Below are 27545 nucleotides of genomic sequence, written 5' to 3'. Positions count from 1 at the left end.
TATGAAAAGGCAGTTCTATTTAAAACAGCAAACATTTACTAAGAACAACTTAACAATGCCCGGCACTGCCACTGTGGTCTGGTACTGCAGTGGAGTGAAGGCACCATGTCCAGGGCTTACTTGGGTTGACCAGGTTCTTGGCTGCAACAGACGGGAAGCAGAGCCTGCCCTTGGTTTCCTTTCCCAGGCTGGAATGAAATGTTTCTTTTCCAGCTGTCTTTTCTTCCTCTACTTCCAGCTGAATCCATGCCAACAAGAGCCCCCTTCTGCCTGAGCAACCATGACAGCACCCTGGCAACTTAGATGACAACAGAGGTCTGGGGGCTGGGGTCTTTAGTGGGGAGGTGGGGGGGGGGGAATGCCAGCAGAAAAACACTTTTCAGGGTTTCTCCAAAGTAAGAGAGAAAACCAAACCAGCCTCCTCTCCTTTTAGAATCAGAGACACATGAGAGGGTTGTAAAGACAAACCACCTTCCTTACCCAAGTGGCAGCAAGGGATGGAGGGCAAGAGGAGCCACAGGAAGCTGGCGCCTTTCTGGAAAAAGACAATTTTGCCTTAGTCCACAAAAAATGTGGGCACAGAACCTCAGAGTCCTGGAACCCTATCGCATATCTCCATCTTCACACTGCCTGTAATTTAACTAGAATGTGAGCTCCTGGGCGGATGGACTGTGTCTCTCTTTCTCAGCATCCTTGGTACACAGTAGGTGCTCAGTGAGGGACGGTTGGCTGGACAAACACACTCTTGGGGAATAAATCCAACCTTGTTTGTACAGAGAAGGAAACTAAGGCCCAGGGAGGTTCAGGCACACAGTAAGTGCTCAGTAAACCCCCACTGAACCAAAGCCTGGTGGAGGGGTGGGCCTAGGACCAAAAACCAGGTCTCCAGTCCTTTTCCACAGGCCCTACTGGGGCTGGGAAAGAATGGATGAGCAGGAGCAGTGAGCTCTACCAGGGACGAGGAGAAAAGTGCAGGGGCAATTGTTTTCCTAAGGACCAACCCCCTCAAACTCCAAGCCTTTGCAAACAGACCCTGCCTTCCTGGCCATAGGGGTGGAGCAGGCTTGTGATACAAGCTGGGCTGCAGAACAGCCCCTCCTCCATAAGTGATTGGTCTAGTCATGAGCACATGACCCAAGCAGCCAATCAGATTCCTTCTCCAAAATCTGCCAGGAGATTCCAGAGGAGAGAAATGGGGGTAGAAGGAGGTAGTGATTCTTTTATCCCCAGGATCCAAAGCTATAAGCCAGAGCAGCCTGTGGCCATGGCCCAGACTCACGGGAAGTCAGTCAGTAAATCAATAAATCAGCAGAAAGAGATCAGCTCCACCCTGCCCTTTCCCACAGTCATGGGTCAACAAGTCCCCCTTCACCTGCAACTAAAACCAAACTGGCCAATTCAGGAAATTAGGTAGAAGAGAAAAATAGCAGGGGAGAGAATCTGGAGCAGGGATTCTCAACCTGGGTTCCAGAATCCCTAACACGACATGCAACATTTCCTATGTACTGTATGTGTAGTTTTCTGAAGCACTTACTGGATTTTCAAAAGGATCCATGACCCCCAACGAGTTAAAAATGAGGGAGCTAGAGCAAAAGGAGACAGATATTCCCAAAGCCAGAACCTCCTGGATCTATCAGGAGTTCTTGATTGGTCCACCAAGTTCTGCAGGTCAACTTCCTTACTATTTCCATCTCCCAACCCGGCTGCCCCGAATTTCCTCCATGCCTTTACCACTGCAACAGCCTCTGCACAGATCTTACTGCCTCTAGAAAGATAACAACAGAATTGACATTTTCTTCTAGCTATCCTCTGCCCTCAGCAACTTTTTGTGTGTGTGTGTGAACTGGGTTACCCCAAGTTCTCAGTAGCGTAACCATACATCCTGGTTTTCCGGGACAGTCCCAGTTTATATCTGCTGTACCAGAGTAGATATGGGGAGATGCATACAAGGAAGGTTCTGAGGCTCTCAGAACAAAAGGAAAGTGAAGCTGAAGTGCATCTCAAGAGGACAGGGCCATTTCCTCCCCTACATGCACCCTGCCAGCCACCTATGTCAGGGGGATAAGGTGAGAGTTTGGCTAAGGTCCTGTTTCCTGCCTCTTATTTCTACACTCATTCTCCCTGAGAAGCTAGGTGGTCAGCAATCTCCACCTCCTCTCCCGTAACCATTTGTCACCCCTCTCAATTCTGGCAGACCCGGATCAAGGCTGGAACATGAAAGGCAACTTCAGACTCTCCCTCCTTAAGGGCTCTAAAAGCCTCTCTACCCACACACAGATCATTGGCCTAAGCTGCAGCTTCTAGCTCCTCAGCACACCGAGAGAAGGCCCCTCCCAGCAGCTGGAGCAATGAGGATCCAAGAGCAAGAGGACTGTGTCCAGGGTAGGGTCCTGTGGGGTCAGCTGGGTGTGTGTTCTTGGGGGCAAGGGGAATGTGTTGGGTGCTTGCTCACTAGGCTGCGGACTGGGGCGTGTGAGCTGGGGAAAGGAGGGGGAGGGGAGTGTATGATGGGGTTAGGGGTTGCCCCCTCTGATCCCTTCTCCACTTGTCACCAGTGGTCTTTCTTTTGTTTTCTTTTAAATTTATTTATTTATTTTTTCACTGCATTGGGTCTTCATTGCTGTGCACAGGCTTTTCTCTAGTTGCAGCGAGTGGAGGCTACTCTTTGTTAAGGTGCGCGGGCTTCTCACTGCAGTGGCTTCTCTTGTTGCAGAGCACAGGCTCTAGGCGCATGGGCTTCAGCAGTTGTGGCTCGTGGGCTCTAGAGCGCAGGCTCAGTAATTGTGGCGCACGGGCTTAGTTGTTCTGCGGCATGTGGAATCTTCCCGGACCAGGACTCGAGCCCGTATCCCCTGCACTGGCAGGCAGATTCTTAACCACTGCGCCACCAGGGAAGTCCACGAGTGGTCTTTCTAAACACAGACTTTAACATTTCACTACCCTGCCAAGAAAACACTATACCGACTTTCATTCTCTGCAGCCTCATCAGGCTTCTAGTTCTCCCCAAATGCTCTTCTCATGCTTCATCTGGCTACCTTCCACTGGTCTCGCAGGGCTGCCCAGGCAGTAGCTTCTTGATCACCCCACTCCCCGAGGCCAGGCTAGGACCCTTCCCCTGCACGCTCCTGCACAGGCCCCCACTGAAGTGCCCGAAAACACTAACACTGTGCTGTAGCTGACATCCCCCTAGACAGCCCAGTGAACTTCCTGGGCACAGTCCCTGACATAGATGAGATATTCAAGCCCAAGTGTCATTTGAATGAATGAGGGGGAAGCGATGTCTACAGTCTGGTCAGTCACTCTGCCTCAGCCAGCGGTTTTCAAGGATCCCTGGGCTTAAGGAAAATGTTTTAGAGGTTCTTCAAACAACCAAACATTTCCTACCAAGCCAGAACGGTTTAAACTGCCCAAGGACCTGCCATCATTGCTTCTCCACAAGAGTTTATTTGAACCATGTCTAGCTGCTAAAAAAGTTCGAAAACTACCTCAATGGACTAAAAACCCCCAACAACAGCCTGAGATCCTGAAAACTTTGGGAGAGAGCTCTAATGAGATTTCTATCCTTGCCAGATCTCCACAGGTCTACCTCCAGGGTCAATGCGAGAGGAAAGAAGGAATTTGTTCCTGGCTCCAACCTCCTGAGAATATAATACAAAGAATGATAGCCTCTCTATTTCTGTTCTTTGCAAAGCTTCTGAACAGATGTGCTAATAATGGCCGAGAAGGCCCCTTCCTTATACCCCGCCCCCCGCACTCCAATACCTTTTATTATTTTGTGATTCAAGTCAAATATCACTGCAATTACCTTCTTGGGACTAGCCAAATTCTAATGCTGGAATGAAATTCATTTCTATCAACAACTGCTTCAAACAACTGGGCCACAATCAGGTAATCCTGAGGTACCATAATGTAGGAGTCAGGCAGACCTGGGTCCATATGCTGGCTCTATTGTTTACAATCTGGGTGAGCCTCAAGTTCCCATTTATAAAATGGTTGGGACTTCCCGGGCAGTCCAGTGGTTAAGACTCTGAGGGTCCACTGCAGGGGGCGTGGGTGTGATCCCTGGCTGGGGAAGTAAGACCCTGCATGCCGCCTGGTGCGGCCAAAAATTTTTTTTAAATAATTAAATAAAATGGTAGTAAGACAATATCCTGGCATGAACTACCATGCCTATCACCTGAGAGAGGCTCAGCAAACATTAACTGAATCAGAATTTATATGAGGGAAAAAAAAAAATCCCATTTCAGAAAGTACCATAACAGTCACTCCTAAAAGGCTTTTCCCAAGACTTATTAAGTGGCTGACCTTGGGCAAATCACTTAACCTCTCTGAGGCTCACAATCCGTATGTGTAAAATAACATCTGCATCTCACGGGGCAATAAGGCAGCACATGCAAGATATTTGTGTAGCACAATACATAATAGTGGATGCTCAATAAATCTTCATTCCTTTCCTCTTCAAACTGGACAGAGTAGAAACTGAGACTCAGAAAGCTAAGTAACTTCCCCAAGATTGCAATTAGAAAGTAATGGAGCCTGAATTCAAACCCAGTTTGTCTGACTCCAGAGCCCTTATTATTACTCCTCCCATTTTACAGATGAGGACACACGCTCAGAGAGGACAAATAGCTTCTCTTAACGGCAAACAACAAAGTTAAGCACCTTTCTGCTCAATGGTTAATCCTGTCCCCCCAAAATTCAAAGAGTAAAAACAAATCAGGCACAACAATGTGAATGTACTTAACGCCACAAAATAGTACACTTACAAATGGTTTAAATGGGGACATCCGTGGTGGCACAGTGGTTAAGAATCTGCCTGCCAATGCAGGAGACATGGGTTCGATCCCTGGTCCGGGAAGATCCCACATGCCGCGGAGCAACTAAGCCCGTGCGCCACAACTACTGAGCCTGCGTTCTAGAGCCCGCGAACCACAACTACTGAGCCCGCGTGCCACAACTACTGAAGCCCGCGTGCCTAGAGCCCGCGCTCCGCAATGAGAGAAGCCACCGCAATGAGAAGCCCATGCACTGCAACGAAGAGTAGCCCCCGCTCGCCGCAACCAGAGAAAGCCCGTGCACAGCAACGAAGACCCAACACAGCCATAAATAAATAAATTTTTTAAAAATGGTTTAAATGGTAAATTTTATGTTATATATAATTTACCAGCAAAAAACCCCCAGATGGGTTCATAAGCTTGCTATCTGGTCTTCCCTCTTGAACACTGTAGCTTATAACCATATACACAAGTGAGAATAATAAAACTGGAGGACTAACTCCAAAGTGCACAGAATTAGCAGAAACTGAAAATCACCTCTATTCCCCTAAACAATACACAACAGTGCTAGACTATATTCTGATTATTTAGAAAAGAATGTAAAGAAAGGAATGTCAAAAAGCAGGCTTCCTATCAAGGAAAGTAATATGTACCTCAAGTGTCCCCAAGTAGTCAATTAGAAAACAAAAGGGAGGATAAACACTAAAGATTCTCCAGCCAATTAATATCCTTAATCATGGCCACAGCAGCCCCCAAGCCCCCTTGCTGTGGGGCTCCCAGGCCCTCCCCTCAGATGACTGGCCGCCTTCCCTGCCTCTCCACTCTTCCGCATCTGCCTTGGCACTTTGGTTCTCCTGCTCCAAATGTGGGGAACCATGCAATGCACGGGCCACTCGGTTCACTGCCTCACCACCACTCTCTCCCAGCCAAGCTTCCTTCCAAATCCTGCTGAGCACTCAATCCTCCAGAACATCTTTGTAGTGCATCAGATATGAGATCTGGTTCTGGTTCCAGCTCTGGTCAAATCAAAGTTTTAGTTTCTCCATCTGTAAAATGAGGGTGGGGAACAGACCCAGATGATCTAAGTCTCTTATGTTTCCAAGGTAGAGTAACTCATCAGATTCTGAACAAAGTTCAGCCAGACTAAGGCATCTGCCCCTCTTTCTTTCCTAGCTACTATTTACACATGGACCAAGATATAGCTCTGTCATGTTCAGATGTCCTGGCGTGTTATCTCTTCATTATGACCTTGTCTCAGGTGTTGGTCTTCACTACTTCAGGAGACTCTTTAAAGAAAGAAATCACCTTGTGTCTACTTTGGAATGGCCTTCTCCCCTCCTACCAACCAGAGCCATATGCCTTTATTAATAATTAAAACAAAACAAAAACTTGTTTCTCACACATGAAAAAAGATCAAAAAAGTCCGTCTTGGGTCTGTTTTCACTTGAGACAGAAAATTTCTATGTTTTAACTATTCAACCAAGGGGGGCAGAGAAATTCAGGCCAAAATTAACTCACAGAAGACTTTGTAGCCTTATGAGTCTTAAAACCCAAGAGAGGGGCTTCCCTGGTGGCACAATGGTTAAGAATCTGCCTGCCAATGCAGGGGACACGGGTTTGAGCCCTGGTCTGGGAAGATCCCACATGCCGCGGAGCAACTAAGCCCGTGAGGCACAACTACTGAGCTTGTGCATCTAGAGCCTGTGGTCCGCAACAAGAGAAGCCACGACAATGAGAAGCCCGCGCACCGCGATGAAGAGTAATCCCAGCTCGCCGCAACTAGAGAAAGCCTGTGCACAGAAACGAAAACCCAACACAGCCAAAAATAAATTAATTAATTAATTTTTTTAAAAAAACAAAAAAACCCAAGAGAGAAGGGAGGTCAGCTCCTAAGAGCCTGGGGGCCAAAGAAGTGGAGCGGGGAGTGCCTCTTGGTTTTGCTTTCCTCCACACTGCTGAGCTCTCCCCTGCTTCCCAGCAGAGAAGGCAATGCTGAGCAAACCCCATAGATGTGGATTTTCAGCTGGGCCTGCACCTCTCCAAGTTCCCAGCATGGCCTGAGAATGCAAACAACTGGCTGAGAAGAGACTGAAAGTCGATAATCTGGCCCCTTTCCTGTATTTCTAGATAGTGAGGGAAGTGGGGAAAACTGTGTGTCTACATAGATACACACATCCTCTCCTCTCCCAGCAAGAGGCAGCCTCTCTCCTCCAAGCTGCCTCTCACAGCCCTTCTCTTTCTCCCTTGGATTCTAGTCATAATCCCTGACGGGTTGTGAGCCAAGACAGGCCAACACTTACCCGTTTCTGTACTCCCAGCACAGAAACCTGCACTACTAGGTGTTTAGGAAACATACGTTGAATGAGTAACAGAAGGAAAATATAATGGCCTCTGAGATTCTTAAAGAGGCCAGAGTAGACAAATACCACGCTCTTCCCAAGTCCTGAGATACTATAAAAATCAAGACTGCTAGAGAGCTGGAAGTGTCCAATATCTTGATCTGGGCGGTGGTTACGTTTGTAAAAATTCACAAAGCTGTCTAGTTAAGATGTGTCTGCTTTACCATAAACAAGTTATACCTCAATAACTTGAAAAGAAAAAATCAGGAAGCACCAAAACTTGCTATTTATATGCCAATTCTTTCCTAGATCTCTTTATAGACTTCCTAGCCCTCCAGAGTCCCGTAAAATGGGCCAGAAGTAGGAATCATTCAGACCCCTTGTACAGGAGGATCCTGCGAGGCAGAGAAACACAGCCTGGTTATACAGTGTCAGGAATGCAGCAACAAAAAGGCCCTGACGTTTGGATCCTCCAGGCAGCCCACAAAACCACCAACAGCCAGTTATAACTCAAAAGAAAACAACCCTCTAAAATAGTAGCTGTCTACTCCATCTCTCCTGTCAGCCGTCTTTCTTTCATGGCAACTTTAATTTTATTTTCAAAACCATCCTGGCAGGGCTGGGAACATGCCACCACAGCATTTGTTGAGAAGCAGTGAGGCACAACTCACTGGAATGAGGCGATAGGAGCTATGGGTTCCAGTCCCAGGTTGGCTTTCATGAGCTGTGTCACTTTTAATAGGTCACCAACCTATCTGGGCCTGGGATTTCCCTCTGTATACAGGACAGATGAGCTCTAAAGTTGTGTGATTTTCCAGAACTGTTTAGGAGACAGGAATGTAGTGTGAAAGTTAATAAAAGGGACAGAACTGTTTTAATGGGCACTAGTAGACACTTGAAGTTTTAAAGGCCTTAATTTAGAACCAGGTGGGTAAATGTCTTACATATCCCTAAGAGACTTAGCCACTCATGGTGGTGCCAGATTTACACTAAGCACAGGAGGCCTTTGCAGAGAAGGCCATGGCTCTCCCTAAGACTACAACTACATCGACAACTGCCATCCTAAAGAGTAGATTTTTTTTTTTTTTTTTTTTTTGCGGTACGCGGGCCTCTCACTGTTGTGGCCTCTCCCGTTGCAGAGCACAGGCTCCGGACGCGCAGGCTCAGCGGCCACGGCTCACGGTCCCAGCCGCTCTGCGGCATGTGGGATCTTCCTGAACCGGGGCACGAACCCGTGTCCCATGCATCGGCAGACGGACTCTCAACCACTGCGCCACCAGGGAAGGCCCTAAAGAGTAGATTTAATTAAAATGACTCAAGTCAGGCCAGCCCTTAGTAGCTGGCTCCTTTCTCCACTCCCCTCACACAGGAGACAAATCCCCTGTGTCCCCAAAGGTGGGTCGGTGAGGAAGTCAAGTCCTACCACAAGGAAGCACCCCCAGTATGCTTAACTGGTCAGTGCTGAGTTTTTGTCCAGCGGGGCTTGAACCTGCTCAGCCCCAGCAGAAATCTGTGTCTCTGATTTGCCAAAAGGCTGGCAGTCTAGTCAGAGGCAGGCTACTGATCCAAATGAGGAGATGCCCTCCGGCATCTGTGCTGTTCGCCTGGATGGAGGTTCAGGGGAGCAGCTAAAAACCATTATTCAGCTCCAGCCTCTGAGCCAGGGAATCAAAATGGAAGATGTCCAGCACCTTCTACAAAATAGTCTGTGGCTTCCCTGACTTTTACAATGAGCAGCGATGTACCCAAAGTGTTAACAGACAAAATGAACGCTGAGCTACTCCATCTTTTTACACAGCAAAACTGCTTGGAGCAACACCTGGTTCTCTGGCGGATCACTGTAATATGGTACTTGTTGACTCAGAGAATGTTAGAGCAGGAAGGAATCTTAGCATTCTTTTAATCTGTCCTTCTTGTTTTATTGTTGAGAAAACTTGCCCAAAGATACCAGTGGACAGAGTCAGAACTAGGACCAGGCTGCTGCTGTAAGTCCTAGGGCTCTGTTCAACCAACCTGCATGCAGGGAGCACCCAGGGAACAGGCAACATTAACAGGAGGCCAGGAGCTCAGGAAACAGGGAGGAAAAAGGAGTTAGTTCTCAGATTCTTGTGACGAGGATAGGGGAGTCCAGGCTAAACCTGAAACATATGGCCTCAGAAACAAGAGGTCCTTGTCATAAGCAAAGAGAGTAACTAGTTCTCTCTTGGCTCAAAGATAAACAAAGGAAAGATTAAATAACCACAAAAATCACAACTAATTGAGTGAGCCAGCCAGGCAGCTGAGGGTGAAATGCCCAGTATGAGGTAGCAAAGGACCTTATGAGGCTGGGTCAAGCTGGTTTAGGTAGGAAATATTTATTTGCCTGCTTACCTTTGGCATGTAATCTGAGATACTCTCAGAGTGGAAAAAAGTTGCTATTCTGCCTCTACCCAGCTGTCTAGGATGTGCTGGCCTTAGGAAAAAGCAGAAGGGGAACCAGGAAGAAGTAATGAGAAAAAGGGTGGTGAGCCATGTGTCTTCCCTTATAAGGGAACAGCCCCTAAACCTACCTCATTCCTTCAAGTAATAATGGGTAGAAAGCCTACCAATGGGAAACCTCACCGGGTGCTGCAGAAAGATGGCTGCTGGTCCCCAGCACACTGCTCTCTAGACAGAATGTGTCTATCTGGTATGTGCCTCACTAAATTCAGCCTAACACAGATTCCTCAGCTTGGCATCCAATGCCTCCTCAGGGAGGCCACAGCTTACCTTTCCAACTCTTCTCCGCCTGAGCCACCACTGCCCCGCTCCCACATCCCATAATGCTCCCACCCCTCCCATATATACACAGTGTATGCTAATCTCAGTACCTTGGCTCCCACAATCGCCTCTGCCTGGAATGACCTTGACCCCCTCCTCTGTCCCAAATCCCATTCATCTGTGCCCCATTCAGCTGTGTCCTATAAAGTCCCTTCACATGGAGTCTTTCACAGCAGGCACTCAAAATGTTGGCTACACTGGGTGGGACTTAATCTAACAACCCTTTTCCTTTTCCACCACCATCGGACAGAAACAAAGAGCTCCATCCTGGGATGCCAACTAGAGTCCCAGCTCCTAAACCTGAGAGTAGCTGGCTCTCCTTCAGGGACTATTTGTGTGGCCTGGCCTCTCTGCTTCTTATCTCTGAAATAAGAGTAATAGTTCTTGTCAGAAGAGAAGCTGAGTGCCTTGAGATGAGAGGCTTTGGAAACACAGATTCTCAGGTTCAAGGCCATTATTTTAAACTCCCCTTAGACCCAGGCACCATTTACCAACTAATGCTAGGAACTTAAAGCTTGTTTCCAGCCAAATGCCTCTTCCTGTATCACAAATGCCCCAGTGTACAGCTGTTCAGAGAGCTACAGCGAGGACTCTGAGTAGCCTGTTGGCTTTTTATTTCCACAGAGTGTGGAGACTTCCATCTCAAGTGTGGCGACAGTTCATTGGTTTCAAGAAAAGCCTGGAGTTTTAGGTCTGTTGTTCTCTCAAATCTCATGGTATAATTCATCAACTGGTTCCCAGTCTATGATTGTGAGTCCATGGGGTTCACAGTTATCACTCCACTGCTCTGTGAATATGCCAACCCAGCACCGCCTGCACTAAATGATGAATATATTGCATAATAACAAAAACAACTGCCACTTGACCACGTACTACTGTTCATGTCAGACATGGTCCTAGGACGAAGACACGAAATAGTGGGTATTCAGTAAATACTGGTTGAACGGAATAATGTACCTCTCAATGAATGGGTATTAAAAGCGCAACTATTACCACATGATTGTACCAAATATTTTTTGGATCTAGATAAGGGTCCTCCAACCTGAGAAGACTGAGGGCCTCTGGGATGATGAAAGAAGTCTTGGGTGGGAAGGATTCAGGTCTGGACACTATTACTAGTTACACTCCCAGAAAGCAGAGCCAGGATGCCCTGAGCTATCTCTAGACCTTGGTTTCCTCAGCAGAACAACAAAAAGGTAGGATTAAAAGCACTGTAACAGGAAATGCAAATGAAACTACAATGAGGCACTACCTCACACTCCTCAGAATGACCATCATTAAAAAAACCTACAAATAACAAATGCTGGAGAGGGTGTGGAGAAAAGGGAACGCTCCAACACGGTTGATGGGAATGTAAATCAGTGCATCCACGATGGAGAACAGTATGGAGGCTCCTCAAAAAACTAAAAATAGAGTTACCATATAATTCAGCAATCCCACTCCTGGGCATATATTAAAACTATAATTCAAAAAGATACAATATACAGACTACTATATATAAAATAGATAACTAATAAGGACCTACTGTATAGCACAGGGAACTCTACTCAATACTCTGTAATGGCCTATATGGGAAAAGAATCTAAAAAAGAGTGGATAAAAAAATAAAAATAAAAGAGTGGATATATGTATATGTATAACTGATTCACTTTGCTATAGACCTGAAACTAACACAACATTGTAAATCAACTATATTTCAATAAAAATTAAGGAAAAAAAAAGAGACACACACACCCCTATGTTCACAGAGGCATTATTTACAATAGGCAAGACATGGAAACAACCTAAATGTCCATTGACAGATAAATGGATAAAGAACATGTGAGATACACACACACACACACACACACACACACACACACACACACACACAATGGACTACTACTCAGCCATAAAAAAAGAATGAAATAATGCCATTTGCAGCAACATGGATAGACTGAGAGATTATCAGGTCAGGGATTAGCAGATGCAAACTATTATACAGAGAATGGAAAAACAACAAGGTCCTACTGTATAGCACAGGGAACTACAGTCAATATCCTGTGATAAATCATAATGGAAAAGAATATGAAAAAGAATGTGTATATATATATACATATATATATGAGTCACTTTGCTGTACAGCAGAAATTAACACAACATTGTAAATCAACTATACTACAATAAAATAAATTAAAAAACAAAAATAAAAAAAGCACTCTAACAGGTCCTCCCAGCTCTGCTCTTTAAGATCCCTTACCCTTAGGCCAGCCTCTGAAGCTCTACAGCTGTACCTGTGTGGCTTCACCAACCCTAGAATAGTGGTCCTCAACCCTAGGAGCTTTTGGCCCCCAGGGGACATTTAGCAGTATTTGGAGACATTTTTGGTTATCACAACTGGGAGATCAGGGGGTGCGATGGACATCTAGCGAGTAGAGGCCAAGGGTGCTGCTAACCATCCTGCAATGCACAGGACAGCTCCCCACCACAAAGAATTATCCAATCCAAAATGTCAACAGTACCGAGGTTGAGAAACACTGCTCTAGAGACCACTGAGAAAAGGAACTTACTGCTGTAAAAGAAAGGCTGGGGAATGCACAATGCCGATGTTGTAGCAGACTGTGAATGAATGAATACAGTGAATAAGGGCTCTCAAACCATTCCAGACACGTATGAACAGTCTCCTCTCCATCTTCTCTCTGGCACTAGTCCCACTGTGTATAAGATGATTCAGTCACTCTAAGAACCTAAAACCTTATCCTCCTCCACTGACCCATAGCCATTACTGACACACGGCCTTTTGAGATTGAGCAGAAATAAGAGGGAGCCAGAATGGTGCACGATGTGGCAGGAAAGCACTAGACTTGGAGCCTAATGAAGGCTAGCCTTGGCTCAGGCCCTAGGGAAACCACTTAATTGCTTTGAGCCTTAGGTTCCTCCTCGGCAAAGTGGGTTAAAATCACTTTGCCCCATCTGCCTTTTAAAGCTTCTCTGAGTTTCAAAATAAGATCACGGATGTGAAAGTGTTTTGGAAGCCACAGAACCCAGCACAAATGTGAAGTACTCTCCTGCAGAATAACAGGTGCTCATACTCTGGAGGGAATATTGTAGAAATTAATTTCCAATAACATTATAAGCATTCCAGGTTATGGAGTCCTGGCCCTATGGAACACCAAAGATACTAGAGCCCACCATGATGCAGCCCACCTCGGGTTGCCCAAGGTTCCTGGGTCAGCCCAGTGACTCAAGTAATCTGAACCTCAGCTTTCTCATCTCTAAAATGGGGGATGGGGGGGAATAACACCACTTAATACATGAGGTTGTTGAAAAGATCAAACGTGATCAAGTTTGTAAAGTGCATGGCATTTCCCAAAGATGGGGTGGAATATTTTCATTTTCTGAAGATTTTTGTCCTGAAAAAAATTTTTTTGCTTCAAAATACTTTTTTAGAATGATGAAAATAACTTAAGAAGAGGTGTTTTCTACAATGCTATTTGTCCTTTACACCTCCAAAATTACCTCTAAAATCTAAGCATAAGAAGGGTTGTCAGGAACTTTCCTGGTGGTCCAGTGGTTAGGACTCCGCGCTTCCACTGCAGGGGCACGTGTTCGATCTCTGGTTGGGAACTAAGATCCCGAATGCCTCGTGATGAGTCCAGAAAAAAAAAAAAGAAGGGTGGTCAGCAGTTGCCAGCCCTTCGGCCCTGCCTCCTAAGAGCAACAAGCTGAATGCCAGGCTGATACCAGCTCCCTCCTTGGCTATGGTCACAGAGGGCTATCAGCACCCACTACAACTCAACACCCAAATCTAAGCAATCTGCAACCACTTACTGCCCTTGTGCAAGATTCTAAAAAGGAGAAAATGCTCTGGAGAGGTGAAAGCAACTGATCCAGCTGATGGAAAATTAAGAAACTAGTCTAATGAATTCTGGGGACACAGAGCTGATCAAACTCCTCACCCAAATGGGGAGCCTTTCAGGTGCCCTCATCTGAGTAGCAACTCCTCTTCAAACCTCTGCAGAGAACAGCAACTGGGCTACACATGTGCACAAGTCTTGTGTTTGCTTTTACAACTATCAGGTCTTATACATATTACAAGTCTTACACAGATTACAAACAAAGAACTTACAGTTCCTGCTTTAGCAGACAGTAAAGAACCCACTCCTCAGGTTTATTAGTTCCTACTTCCTTTTGTAGGAAGTAGGACAACTGTAAAGCAAATTTGTAATAATAATCAGAATAAGCTGCACTTTAAATTTAATATTCTAAAGCTAATTATTTTATGACTAAACTAAGTTAAACATTTATCCATTCTTATGTGCCCACCAAAGGGGCTTCTGATTCAAATAAAGTACTTTTTAAAAGTACTGCATATATCCCCATGTTCCTGGTTTTCCTTTCTCAAAACTCCTCCTATTAATTCAAAGTTTCAAGCACTCACACATTTTGAGTTCCCTACTGCTTTAACACTCTACTACTCTCCAAAATAACTATTTAACAAAACACAGATTCAAGTAACACACACAGAGCTGTTTTGACTCCCTCCACTGCATATCCTATTCTCTGAAGTCTGAATATGCTTCTAGAACAAATCATACTGTACCTTGATTGTATCTGTTTACTTGTCTGTCACTGTAGCTAGATTATGAGCACCTCAGAGGCAATGACCTGTCTCCACCTGCATGTCCCCAGTAAACTAGGACAGTATCTGGCACACAGCTCAAGTTAATATATATTTATCAAATGGGTGCATGAAGGAAGTCAAAGTTCCTAGCAACCCTCTTTTAAAATGGACCATCTGAAATGAAAAATGAAATGCAAATGTCTATTGGGATCTCAATGTCAGAGTCCCGAAACAGTGTACAATATCCAAATTCGTTTCAAAACCCCTTCCCTCAAATACACTCTACTCTTTACTCAACACAGCTAGAAGAGAGTAAAAGTTCTTCTGCAACTTCCAGTTATAACTCTAGAGCTGAGGTGGTGCCTGTACCAAACATGAAGTGCTCGCACCCAAACCCCACCTCCCCCCACCCTGTCGCTGCTGACCCCTTTAAGGTCACATTGTCATCCCCGTCCCTAAACTGGGGCAAATCTCCCCAACTCAAATCTCCACCAAGCTACATTTAGGGTGTTCTTGCGGTTGGCACTAATGGCCAATTTTGGACTTTAATTACTGCTGTCCGAGGTTTATCCCCCCACCAGGAGTTGGGCCTCCAGGAAGCAGGACTACAAGGCAGGGCCTCACACTTCAGCAGAAAACCCTGACTGGGTGGATGTCTGAACTCCTGCTTTGGGACTCACAGAGCCTCATGGCTCTGAGCAAACTCAACTGCCCTGATTGTTCAACAGGAGAAAACTTTCCTCAGCAGGTTGTGCTGTGCCTCAAGCTGCAGGCCAAGCGTCCTAAGCAACCTGGTGCTTGATGCTGGGGTGTTTTGTTTTGTTTTGTTTTTTGATTTGTTTGGCTGGTTTTGAGGGTGAAAAGGAGACGACAGAGCTCTTTGCTGGGTTTTAACCCAATTAGGAATCCTGCTCAAAAATTCACTATCACCTTAAAATCCAGAAAAATGTCATTTTACAGAATCAAATACGGCAAGTTTGATGATGAAATTTCCTGTTTCACCATCCCACCTCACTCCCTCTCCCCTAGCTGAGAAACTCCTTGCATTTTCTAGCTTTACTTTATCCATAAAGAAACACTCCTGAAAGAAACACTTTACCCAGGATGGTTCTAAGACTCCAGTCAGAAAATGTAGGGGCTGTTTAGTCATGATAACTTTTTTCTGTGAGGGAGCCACAGATCTGTCCAACAGTAGGATCCATTGCGCCAGGCTGTGTCCTTTTCACTGCCTGGAAATCCACATGGCATCTCAGATGGCTCCTAACACAGAACAGGCACTCAGAGACCATCTGTTCCTCCTGATGCAGAAAACTAGTGGATCAGAACAGTATCAATGCCGTATAAACAGAACAGGAAACAGTCACAAAGCCACTGAACCAAGAAATCAGAACTCACTGAAAAATAATTTCTGGTGGAAAAAGATATGACTTTAAAAAATTCACTTCCTAGCCCACTCCAGGTGGAGTTATCTCTTCACCTGGGGTCCTTATGGCACTCTACACAAGCTCACTGGGTGAAAATTCTTTCTTCACCACCCCACCAGGCAGTGGTGCTCCCTGAGGATGGGAACTACCCCTAACTTATCACCAGAGTTGTTGGTACCTGACAACCAGTGGGTCCTTATGACCGACAGCTTTACTGAATGCATGTCAATTATCTAGATGGCTGGCTCCTTTCATGAAGAAGGCTGCTACCCCATCAGCAGGACACGTGTTCACGTTCTTTTCCTTTTCCTTTTTTTTTAAATATTTATTTATTTATTTGGTTGCATCAGGTCTTAGTTGTGGCAGGCGGACTCCTTAGTTGCGGCTCGCTGGCTCCTTAGTTGCAGCACGTGGGCTCCTTAGTAGCGGCATGCGAACTCTTAGTTGCAGCATGCACACTCTTAGTTGCAGCATGCACGTGGAATCTAGTTCCCTGACCAGGGATCGAACCCGGGCCCCCTGCATTGGGAGCATGGAGTCTTAACCACTGCACCACCAGGGAAGTCCCTCAAGTTCTTTTTCAAGGGAAGGAAGGCAGACTTCCACTGAATTCTCCAACCATTCTGTGGCCTCATCAGATTACTGAAGGTATTTGGGAATAGGCTGAGCTGGATAAGAGTTCAATCTTTGAGCCACAAAATGAGTGAGCAAATTAGCCAGGCAGACAGCATCCCTGAGTGTCCAGGAAAGAAAGAATACTGGCATGGACATATGTAAAATGCCCAACATTCTCATGTAGCCCCTACAATAACTATAGAGAGGTGTCTCTTTAATGTGCATACAAACCACCTAGAGATCTCATAAAAATGCAGGTTCTGCTTCAGTAAGTCTGGGTGGGGCTTGAGAGTCTGCACTTCTAACAGTTTCACAATGTTCCCACAGACCACACTTTGAGTAGCAAAGTTTTGTTGTTATTGCTGTTGGTTTTAACTTTTTAAAATTGAAGTATAGTTAATTTATAATGCTGTGCTGCTTTTTGTTCTTTTAATTGAAGTATAATTGACCTACAACACTATATTAGCTCCAGGTGCATATACAGTGATTCAATATTTCTATATGTTACAAAATGATCACCATGATAAGCCTAGTTATCATCTGTCACTACACAAAGTTATTACAATATTACTGACTATATTCCTCATGCGGTACATTTCCACTGACTCATGTATTTTTATAACTAAAAGTTTGTACCTCTTAATCTCCCTCACCTATTTCACTCATGCCTCCCACACCCCTGCCCTCTGGCAACCACCTGTTTGTTCTCTGTATGAGTAGCAAAGTTGTATAGTAAATAGTGTATCCTGTTTTTGCAGCTGAAGAAGCTGATGCTCAGAGACAGGAGGAGACTTCCACTAGCAAGCAGAGGCAGAATGTGAACTCAGGTCTTCTGATCCCAAACCCAGAGACTTTTCTACCATACCATTCCACTAATCTTTTCAGCTAAACATCCAGGACCATGAAGATGTGTAGCTTTCCCGCATCCCTCAAATAAGCCCTCCTGCCAGCTTTGCCATGTAAGGAAGAGGGAGGAGGGAAAACTAAAAATAGAAGCTATGGGAGAATCAAGCCAGCCAGATGTTCTTGTTAAGAACTTAAATCATTCAATCCTTCAGCTAAGACTCCTTAAGAAGGACCAAAGAAACTTTAGGCACTCCTAGATGCTCATTCCTTCACTAATGAAAGGCCACAGGGAAGTGTAACTGTTTAAAAAAAAAAAAACAAAAAAAACAACTGTGTCAGTGATACGGGAATTATCAGGGCCATACAGCACACAGAACCAAATTAATTCCTAACAAACGGCTAGTCCTGTGTGTGCTGGGCTGTGCTGCTCAGACCTCAGCCAGCATATTCAGAGCGGTCAGCTTTGCCCACTCCACACCTTAAGAGCAAAACTGATGAACAGGAGCCCACCCAGAGGAGGGTAACAAGGAAAGAACAGAAACACCAGGCAAGGAACCATCAATGGAACACAGAAGACCTGTTGAGACGTAAGCCCCATTTTCCTTGATCTGTCTTCCCAAAGGGGGATTAGACCTGTTCTCTGTGGCCCCAAGAGGCAGAATTAGCAACCTGTTTTCCCAGTGAAGAAAACAGTTCACCACTGTCTAGTGTCAGAGCTGGGATCTGCCCGTAAACCTTCTAACTCCAGATCCCACATTCTTTCCTCCAGCCCAAACTGCTTCCCTACAGAGGTACCACCCCAACCTGTACCAGAGGTAGGCACTACAGGAAGACAGATCTCAGTTCCAAATAAGAAAGGTGATTTCAAAGTCAGAGCTGTCCAAGGACAGACTATGCTGTAGCGTGGGAGGATAGAGCACCTAATACAAATCCTATCAGCAGAGAGGTTCAATCAGAGGTTAATAACTTGGCAGGAATACTGCAAAGGGAATTTGGGCACTGGATGGGTGACTGGGTGAGATGAACCTGCCACCCCTCAGAGATGAATTAATCTCTTCCTGCTGTATTTTCCTCTAACCCTTCATTTGTACATAGTTTGCCTTTCATCAGTTACTTGTACACGTGTGTGTCATCTTCACTGAACTGTAAACCCTTGTAGTGTCTTATCCATCTTTATATCCCTTATTGTGCCTGAGACTATACCTGGGAAACCAAGGAAACATTTGCGTGCCTTCTCTGTGCCGGGCACTCTGGTACGCATTCTGTACATATCACCTTATTCCGTATCCTCACAAGAACCCTAAGAAGTATTGTTATTACTCCCTTTTTATAGATGGGGAAACAGACTCAGAGGATAACTGCCAAGGTATTGCTGGTGAGTGGTGAAGCTGGCACTCAAACTGGGAATCTTCTGCTTACACCATCATGCTGCCTTCCTCCTAGAAGGAACTAAACAAACGTCTAGCTGACTTAAGCCAAACACCTTAAAAACAGGCCAGTACTATATCCAGCTAGGTCTGTTGTTGTTTTCTGTTGCTATGCTCAAATTTTCCTTCTAATTATAACCATCCATTCTCAAAGTGACCAATATAAAGTTGTTGTTTTTGGATATCCTCTCTCTCACTTTTTCAAAGACAGTGGCAGAGCAAGAGGACCAAGTTTTCACAAACCTTGCCTACCCAAAGGAATCCCTCAAGGCCCCAAGAACTCCTCCCAGTAGGTCCTAGCTCCATCTCAGGGCTCTGGACCACTGTAAACAAATCAGGTCCTGGATTTCTGCCCCAGAGGTATATGGCTCACACACATCTTCACAGGCTCTTCTCCAGAACCTCGCTCTCCACACTCAAACCCAACTCAGGGCAACTCAGAACTTCCCTCAGCAAAACAGTCTAGCTCAAAGGTCCTCAGAATTAGCTAAACTTCCAAACAAAATCTATCCTGAATTTCAAATCACATTAGAAACCTGCTGGCAGGCACTTAAAAATATTTAATCTTTCTGCCAAATGGGGCAAAAAAAGATTTTGTGATTTGAATCAGAGGCGCCAGCATGTTTGGACAGCCAACGCATAGGCTTCTCTGACACTCCATCTGTCTTCAGAAGTAAATCAAAGCCAATCTGGCCAACCACCTCTTTAAACAAGAAACTTAAGCATCACCAAGGGAAATCCTCATTGCTCAGTTCCCTGGGTGGGTTTCGAGTTTTCCATCCCTGGGCCTCTGGGATAGGAGATCCTGCTGGCACATGTACCATTAAGATGCTGTGCTTTGCAACCTGACACCTTGATTGCAGAGAACCAAAAAGCCACATTCACTATAAATTTAACTTATTAAGATGTCTTCCCATGTGTTAACATTTTAGAGCAACTTTATTAAACATCAGAGAGCCACCCCAGCTCCAGCAATAAGCAGGACTTAATGAAGATATATTTCCCATCAGCGTCTGGCCTCTCTGCATCCATCAGACATTTTCAACTGAACCTAAATTAACCTGTAAATGAACTGATTTGCATCCATAAACCCAACAGAAATATACCAGTGTAGGGTGAGATATCCAATCTCCATTTCCCAATCTCACATAATTCTCTTGTTAAACTAAAATATGATCCTTTCTACAACCTGGTTTCATCTTTATTAAAATGGGAAAACAGGGAAATCTGAACCACCTAGGGTAGAAATTTCATAACTAGTTACAATGCCTTAAGAAGAAAATAATCTTTGATATATGATCATCTTAAGGAGAACACCAACGGGGCACTGTTTGGAAAGGTACCAAAAAAGACCTAAGCTGGGGAGATTTTCATCAGTTCACCTATACTGCAATCCTGGTTCCCATCTAGTTCTCAGTGAAAGAACTTTTCCACTTGACCAAAGAGGTTTGATCTACAATAACTTTATCAGAAAAGGAAAAAAGTATACTTAATATCCACAATGTGCCACACTCTTTCATATATTGAATATTATCTTAGTTAATCCTCACCACAGTCATGTGAGATGAATATTATTTCCACTTGATAGTAAAGGAAAAATGACAATATTTAAGTGCCTTGGATGGCAGGGCCTGTGTCTGGTTTCTCTATATTCCCAGCAGTAAGTTCCCGGCACTGAGCATGGGACCTAGGACACAGTTTAAGAGCCTGCCACATGCTTAAGAATGAATACATCACTAAAGGAAACAAAAAGAAATTTGGGAAAAATATGCAATCCAAATTTTGCTCTAGGCCCCTAACTGAAACCACTGCCTGGGACACACCTGCCTGATGCAAATAATCTACTTGAGAAGCAGAGGTTTGTTTCAAAGGACAATTTATCATCTTTCCAACATCTACGTCACAAAAATAGCATCCACATTTGGCTACACACTTCACAGGGCAGGACCTAGTCCTGTCTCACTTCTTTTTCCTCCCGACTCAGCACCACGCCTTGCACAGGTGGGTGTTTAATGATCTGAGTGATGACAATGGTCATGATGATGCCTTCAGCCATCATGGGAGTAAACAAAACACAAAATGCCCACAGCCACCAGAAGAACTGGTCTCTGAGTCAAGTTACATCCTCTCTCCAGCCTCATTTTCCTCTCCGGACAATGTGAATAACAGAACATACCCCGAAGACTGTCTGCAATCATTTAATAAATAGTTAGTGAGCATTAGCTACATGGCAGTACTGTGCTAGGTAAAGGGGACACGGCAATGAACATGACTATCACATCCTGCCCCATGGAGCTCAAAGTCTCGGTGGATATCATGAGACTCATAAGAAAAAAGGAGTTTTGCAAACTTCAAAGGACTCACAATTATGAAGAATTGCTCCTCCTCTGTGTTTCTGAATTGGTTAATGGCATCACCATCCACCCATTGTCCAAGCTGTAAACTTGGGAATTGTCTTCAACTCCTCTCTCTCCTTCACCTTGCCCACAGTTCTGACCAATCACCAACCTTCTTCTGATTCTCCTTCCGAAAAGTCTCTGATACGTATTACTTCTCATCTAGTTTTCCATGCTTCTACTCTAGGCCCTTTGTTCCCACCTGAAGAGTCTCCTTGTAATAATGATAATGGCAACCATTTATTGAACACTTACCATATGGCAGGCATTCTACTAAGAGCTTTGCATGCATAACATAATTTAATCTAATAAGGTAGATACTAGTACCCCTATTTACAGAGGAGGAATCTGAGGTACAGAGTAACCTGCCCAAGACACACAGCTAGTGACAAAGCTACAGCTCAAGTGCATTGTCCATGAGATTCTACCCATATTCCTTACTGGATTCCTGCCTCCAGTCCCTTCTTGGTCAGTGGACACTCCTTCCTTTATTGCTACTGCTGCAGTGCTCTTTCAGAAATCCAAGCTGGTCTGTCTCTTCTGCTTTAAGACAGCCAGTGCTCCTCGCCATCTCCAGGTCAAAGTCTAAAGGCTACAGGTCACTCCCCAGTGTGAACCATCTGCTGTCCTGCCCCACCAACTCCCACCAGGAGATGCTCTCACTCAGGGCTCCCCAAACTCCTTGCTGACCCACTTCACATCTTCCTCCTCAGCCAAGCTGCCTTTGCCCTTTCCCCTCCAGACAAGAATATTCTCCTCTGCAGCCTGAGCCCCATGTACACACTGATGTTTCAGCACTGACTGGTATGTTTCCTTCCCTCTCTTCCTCCGCCCTCCTCCTCCTTCCCCTCCTCGTCTTCCCTCTCCCTCTCACACAAACTCAAACAAACAAACAAAACAAAACAAACATAAAAACCCACCATACACACACTTCCAATCCTGAGTTCCTGGAGGGCAGACACAGTGTATTTTCATCTCTGATCCTCCAAGTCCCAGCACAGTTCAAGTCAATAAGTAACTAAATGAATTTGGTATGTTGTGGTGTTAACACCTCTGAGCACTATCCCTACAAGCAAATAAGTGTCCCCAGAGGACACTAAAAAGAAGGGCAGTAGCTCCTGTCCTCTCAAGCAAACTCAAGAAGACAGACTGCCTTCCAAAAAGTTATTACAACTAGCTGAGATTGGTCCTCCACAGTCTGCTGGCAGCCTCTCTCCAAGCCTCTTGAAAGCCAATTCAATCACCTCTAAAACGGTAGAAACAAAACTGCTCCAGACCAAAAGACTACAGGAGAATTGCTCTCTCAGTTTGGAGATGATGTAAACTGATGCCCTCCTCCACCCGGCAATGGGCAAAGCATTCCCCAAATGCAGCCTGGTCAAAACACTGACTCTAAATTACCTCTGTGAACAACAGAGGATCCTGACTGAGGGAGAGTCATCAAAGAAAAATGCCAGAGACAGCAAAATCTAACCCTGCTCTCCATCTCCAGAGCTACAACTGGACTCCAGGCCACAAATGCACGGCTGCCTCTGTCCTCACTGGTCTCCCAGCTCCCATTCTCACCCCCCACAGGTCTACTTTCCAAAGAGAGGCCAGATGGTGTTTTTTAAAACTACGTGAATGGTAAGGACACGCATAACACCCTCCAACAGCTTTCCATCCACTTGGAATAAAATCTAAACTCTTTACCAGGAAGTTCAAACTCCACCCCACACCCACTTATTTTATACCACTCTCCTCTTCAATCACTACATTCTAGAAACACAGGTCTTCTGTTTCTTAAAAGAGGCCAACCTCCGGGTGTTTTTCTATGCTGCCTGCTTGCCTGGAAGGTTTCTCCCCTAGATTTCTACAGAGCTGGTAAGTTCTCAAGGTTCACTTCAAACTTGACCTTTTCAAAGAGGACTTCCCAGACCACCCTATCTAAAGTGACACCCCCTGCCACCCCATCACTCCCCATCCAATTTTTTTAGCACTTTTCAACACTAGACACTAGACACTATTTTCATTTAGTGTCTAGACATTTCAACACTAGACAAAATTTTCATTTATTTCCTTGTCTTCTCCCTCATTAGGGTGGAAGCTGTATTTTGTTCACCCTGTGAATACAGTGCATGCAGTAAGCCCCCAAAAAGAATATCCAGAGTATCCACTGACTATCAGCAAAGGAGAATCCTCAGGATGGGTTATTTTGTTCTTCTGTTAAAATGAAGAAAACATCTATTTAACCCCTACTGTATACTGGGCACTGTAAATCCTTATCTTCCTTTCAGAGGTAAATTCACTAGCTCAAGGTCACAAAGCTAGTGACTTGCAGACTTCTGAGTTAAATACTTGTTTGTAAAGCTCCTAAACCCCTCTCACCTTTCCTCCTTCTCGGGTGGGTGCGGGGGGTTGTTACGCTATGGCTCACTCTCATATTGCCATAACAACGAGAAAAATCAAATATTCCTAAACTGCTTTACAGTTACCAAAGCGTTTTCACATTCACCTCACTTAAGAAGAATACAAAGCACTTGCCCAGAAAGCCATACAACAGTAAGTAAAGTGCCTCAGAGTTCAATATCCCTGCCCTGAACCACAGTGGGGACTCGGGGAGGAGTCGGGGCCAAAGGAGGAATGGAATCCTTATTTCTGGTACATACAGACTGGGAAGCTGTGAGTCACCAGGTGAAGGTTTGGCTACGTGAAACTCTGATAAGGCAACAAGAAGTGAATCACAGGGCTGGAAGGCACTTTAGGCCTCATGGAGGCCAAAGTCCGGCTGACGGATGGGGAAAATGAGGCTCAAGAAGAAAAGGAATTTGCTCAAGTTCACTCAGCAAGTGAATAGAGTCCGAACCAGGGGGTCTCCTCTCCCCCAGCCCCCTTTTCTCTCCATCCAGGCGGCTTCTTAAGAAGAATTCTGAGTCAGGGGGATGGGGAGAGACCAAGGACTGCTCATGGACTCCACAGAGGGGTCGGGAGAGGGTAGGGGTGGGACCAGGAAGTACACAAGTGTTAGGATGGAGGGCAGAAATGAGCCAAGGAGGCGGCGGCAGTATCTGGGAAGGTGGGTGAGGGCAAGCCAGAGGAAGGAGGAAAAGGCGGAAGAGAAACGAATAGAGTGAGGGCGGAGGAAGAACTGCTGTGAAATTGGAGACGAAAGGGCCTGGCCGAATGGGGAGAGCCTGAGACGAGACGGCTGGAATAGCAGTCTGACGATGGAGGAGTCTAGGGCTCCAGGAGACACTGAAGGGAGTCAGACGGGGAGGGGTCCCGGACCGGGAAAGGCAAGGAAGGGAGTCTGACGGGATAAGAGTTCCAGAATCTGAGGAAACACTAGGGCAAGTCTCACGAAGGTGGAGTCCGGGTCAGAGGAGTCTGAGGGGGCCGGGCCGACTCACCGCGCTTGTTTTTGGTGCCGTGCTTCTTGGCGGCTGTCAGCTCCTGCTCGATCTTCTTCTCCAGGAATTCCTGCTTCTTACTTAGCATCTCCTCCGTGTCCCGAAGCCTCTGGATGGCCTCCTGGGGGGTCGGGCCGCCCTTACCGGCCTTACCCCCTCCAGCCCCGAACAGCTTCCCGAACACCGACATGGTTGCTGCTCGTCGCGCCGGCCTGCGCCGCCCGCTCCGGCTCGGCTCGGCTTCGGCGCCCTCTCCCCGCTCCGCCGCTCCCTGCTGCCGCAGGCCTCTCCGCCACCTCCGCCCAGCAGCTGGGCCCGGCCGCGCCACCTACCACAGGCCCCCACGCCCGGCCCGGCCGGCGTCAAGGAAACACGCCACTGACTACAACTCCCGGTGGGCAACGCGCCGGCCGTCCCTCAAATCTAACGGAGGGTGGCGCGCTGCATGCCGGGAGGCTATAGTCTTCCTGCTTAAAGCTCTCGGCGGCGCGCTTTTAGGTCTAGCTAGGGTCAAAGGGCGAGATCGCATGCTGGGAAATGTAGTCTCCTTGGAACCAGTTCTGTGGCAGTAGAAGAACAGGAAGAGAAGTAAGAATATTTTATAAAACAGTAATTAACGTTATGCACATTCTATGATCCAGGCATTGTGGAAAATGCTTTACATGCATTATCACATTTAATTCTCACAAGACTGTGAGAGATAATACTGTTACTATTTTTGTAGGTGAGTAAGCAAGACTCAGAAATTGAGTGACTGACTACCTTAACTTAATAGCCTTCGCATATGCTGTTTCTTTACCTGCAATGCCTGTCTACTCCGTATTCACCTAACACGTTCTTCGAAACCTAGTAGAGGCTAACAGCAAAGCTAGAGTGCAAAGGTTCAAAACCCACTTTGAATACTTACTTGGGCAGTTACTTCCTCTATTCTGAGCTTCCCTTTCCAAAACTGTAAACTGGAGATAGCGACAGGACCACCTCCAACCTTGTGTGAGATAGGGAATGTAAGATGCTTACTTAGCATAGGCCTAGCACAGTAGGTGCTCAGAAATATATATTTTATTCTGGGTCATCATTATGCACGATAGCAATTAAACCGGGAGAAGACTCAAACTTTCAAAAGTAGCAGAATTGAGGATTTTTTTGCCCCCGCATTACAAAGGGCCAACTGGTTGTGGGGTCACATTTCATTGTTTTTCCTTGTCTTTTGCAGTCAAGAATCACTTCTCCGGATTTCCTTGGTGGTCCAGTGGTTAAGACTCCGCGCTTCCAATGCGGGGGGCGTGGGTTAGATCCCTAGTCAGGGAACTAAGATCCTACATGCCGCGCGGTGTGGCCAAAAAAAAAAAAAAAAAAAAGAATCACTTCTCCATCTATTAGCACTGAAGCTGTGTCTAGTAGTCAATACTTCGCCCAAGCCCACCAATCTAATTTGCTGCTTCCAATCTTTTGCATTTATTAGCCTTGCATGAAAACAAAGAGTAAAGCAGTTCTGAGTAAACCAGTTCTGAAGTGCTCTCCAATGAAGAAAAACTTGGCTTCTTTTTTATCCCTTCCTGGACTCTGTTGCTTAGGAACAGAGTTTCAAGTAAATGAGAGCTTAATGGAACTTTTCCTCTATTATTTCACATATATGAGTCTTGTCTCCTCCCCAGACTATTACCTACATATAGACAAAAATATGCCTTGAATGTTGTCCTTGTCATTGTTGTTGTTTTAATCTGCCACAACCCCAGCCTGCACCTAAACGTAACTATTCCCAGAGGATGAGAGAGTTCATCTCACCCAACTTTCCAGGTTGGAAGAAATTTTTCAAATGTGAGAGACATACTAGAACTGTCAAGAATTCACAGCAGCATAAATTGTGAAACATAAATCACACTTCTGTTTGTTTTGTAATTGAGACATTGCAATGTTTTTATCAAAATAAAAAACAAAAACGAGGTGGGTTCCATCAAGCCATCTAATGGGTACAGCAACCCCTCCATATCTACGAAATCTGCCTCTCCCCCCTTATCTAAGTCATGCTGCAACCAGGCACACAGGTAGCAAAACATTTGCTGGGTTTGAGCCATGGCCCAAAGACTATATGAACAGTCTGACTCTGCAGACCTCACCACCATCAGTCTCATATTGCTGTGGGGTAAGCCGGGATGATAGCAGAGCCCCTCATGTCATAACTCTGGGAGCCCAGAAATACATCTTGGGAATATGATAGCAGAACATTCCGATTTAATCTTTAGTAACAACCCCAATTAATTGGTGTGTGGGTCACTCGGATTACTGGGTTGAGAAGAATTCTGAGTCTGCATCAGGACATCTCTTAAAAATGTTCTGAGATCAATTCATGATGTCTGCGGACTTCCCTGGCAGTCCAGTGGTTAAGACTCTGCGCTTTCAATGCAGGGGGTGCGAGTTCGATCCCTGGTCGGGGAACTAAGATCCCACAGGCCACGAAGCATGGCAAAAAAAAAAAAAAAAAAAAAAAAATAATGATGTCTGCCTAGCATGTGGGATGGGAGATAGTGACAACATGGGCAAGGTAGCTGCCATCCTGGATTCAACTGCCTTGGTAGAGATTCACAGGGTGTATTGGCTCAATACTGGAGAGCCCTGGGCTTCCCTGGTCCTCATTTTTCTGGTCTCTTGGGCAAATGCACAGCCTTTTCAAACTGTGACCAACTGGTGTTAGCTCATTAAAAACTTTGTGAAAAGAATGAACTACCAGTACTTCCAACAACTTGAATAACTTGCAGATATTATGCTGACTGAAAGAAATTAGACACAAAAGCCTGTATGATTCCAATTATACAAAGTTCAAAAACAGGCAAAATTAATTTATAATTTGTGGTGATAGGAGTCAGAATAGTAGTTACTTCCTGGGATAGTACAGACCAGGAAGAATGACCATTGTGGTGTGCTGACAGGTTCA

At 45.5% G+C, this 27545-nt stretch overlaps 1 protein-coding gene across 1 annotated transcript in view; it reads right to left on the bottom strand.

Annotated features, from left to right (window-relative positions):
* Positions 1-24976, bottom strand: part of CHMP4B (charged multivesicular body protein 4B) — a 46899-nt gene extending 21923 nt beyond the window's left edge. Inside the window, exon 1 of the mRNA XM_033840906.2 lies at positions 24614-24976. Within this exon, the coding sequence (XP_033696797.1) occupies positions 24614-24803 (190 nt within the window). The 5' untranslated portion in view covers positions 24804-24976. The remainder of the gene's footprint in view (positions 1-24613) is intronic.
* Positions 24977-27545: the final 2569 nt, after the last annotated feature.

This window comes from Tursiops truncatus, chromosome 15 (assembly GCF_011762595.2).
Source record: "Tursiops truncatus isolate mTurTru1 chromosome 15, mTurTru1.mat.Y, whole genome shotgun sequence".
NCBI lineage: Eukaryota > Metazoa > Chordata > Mammalia > Artiodactyla > Delphinidae > Tursiops > Tursiops truncatus.
The sequence above is the reverse complement of the archived record's forward strand: the minus strand, read 5'-3'. Positions and strand labels throughout refer to the sequence as shown.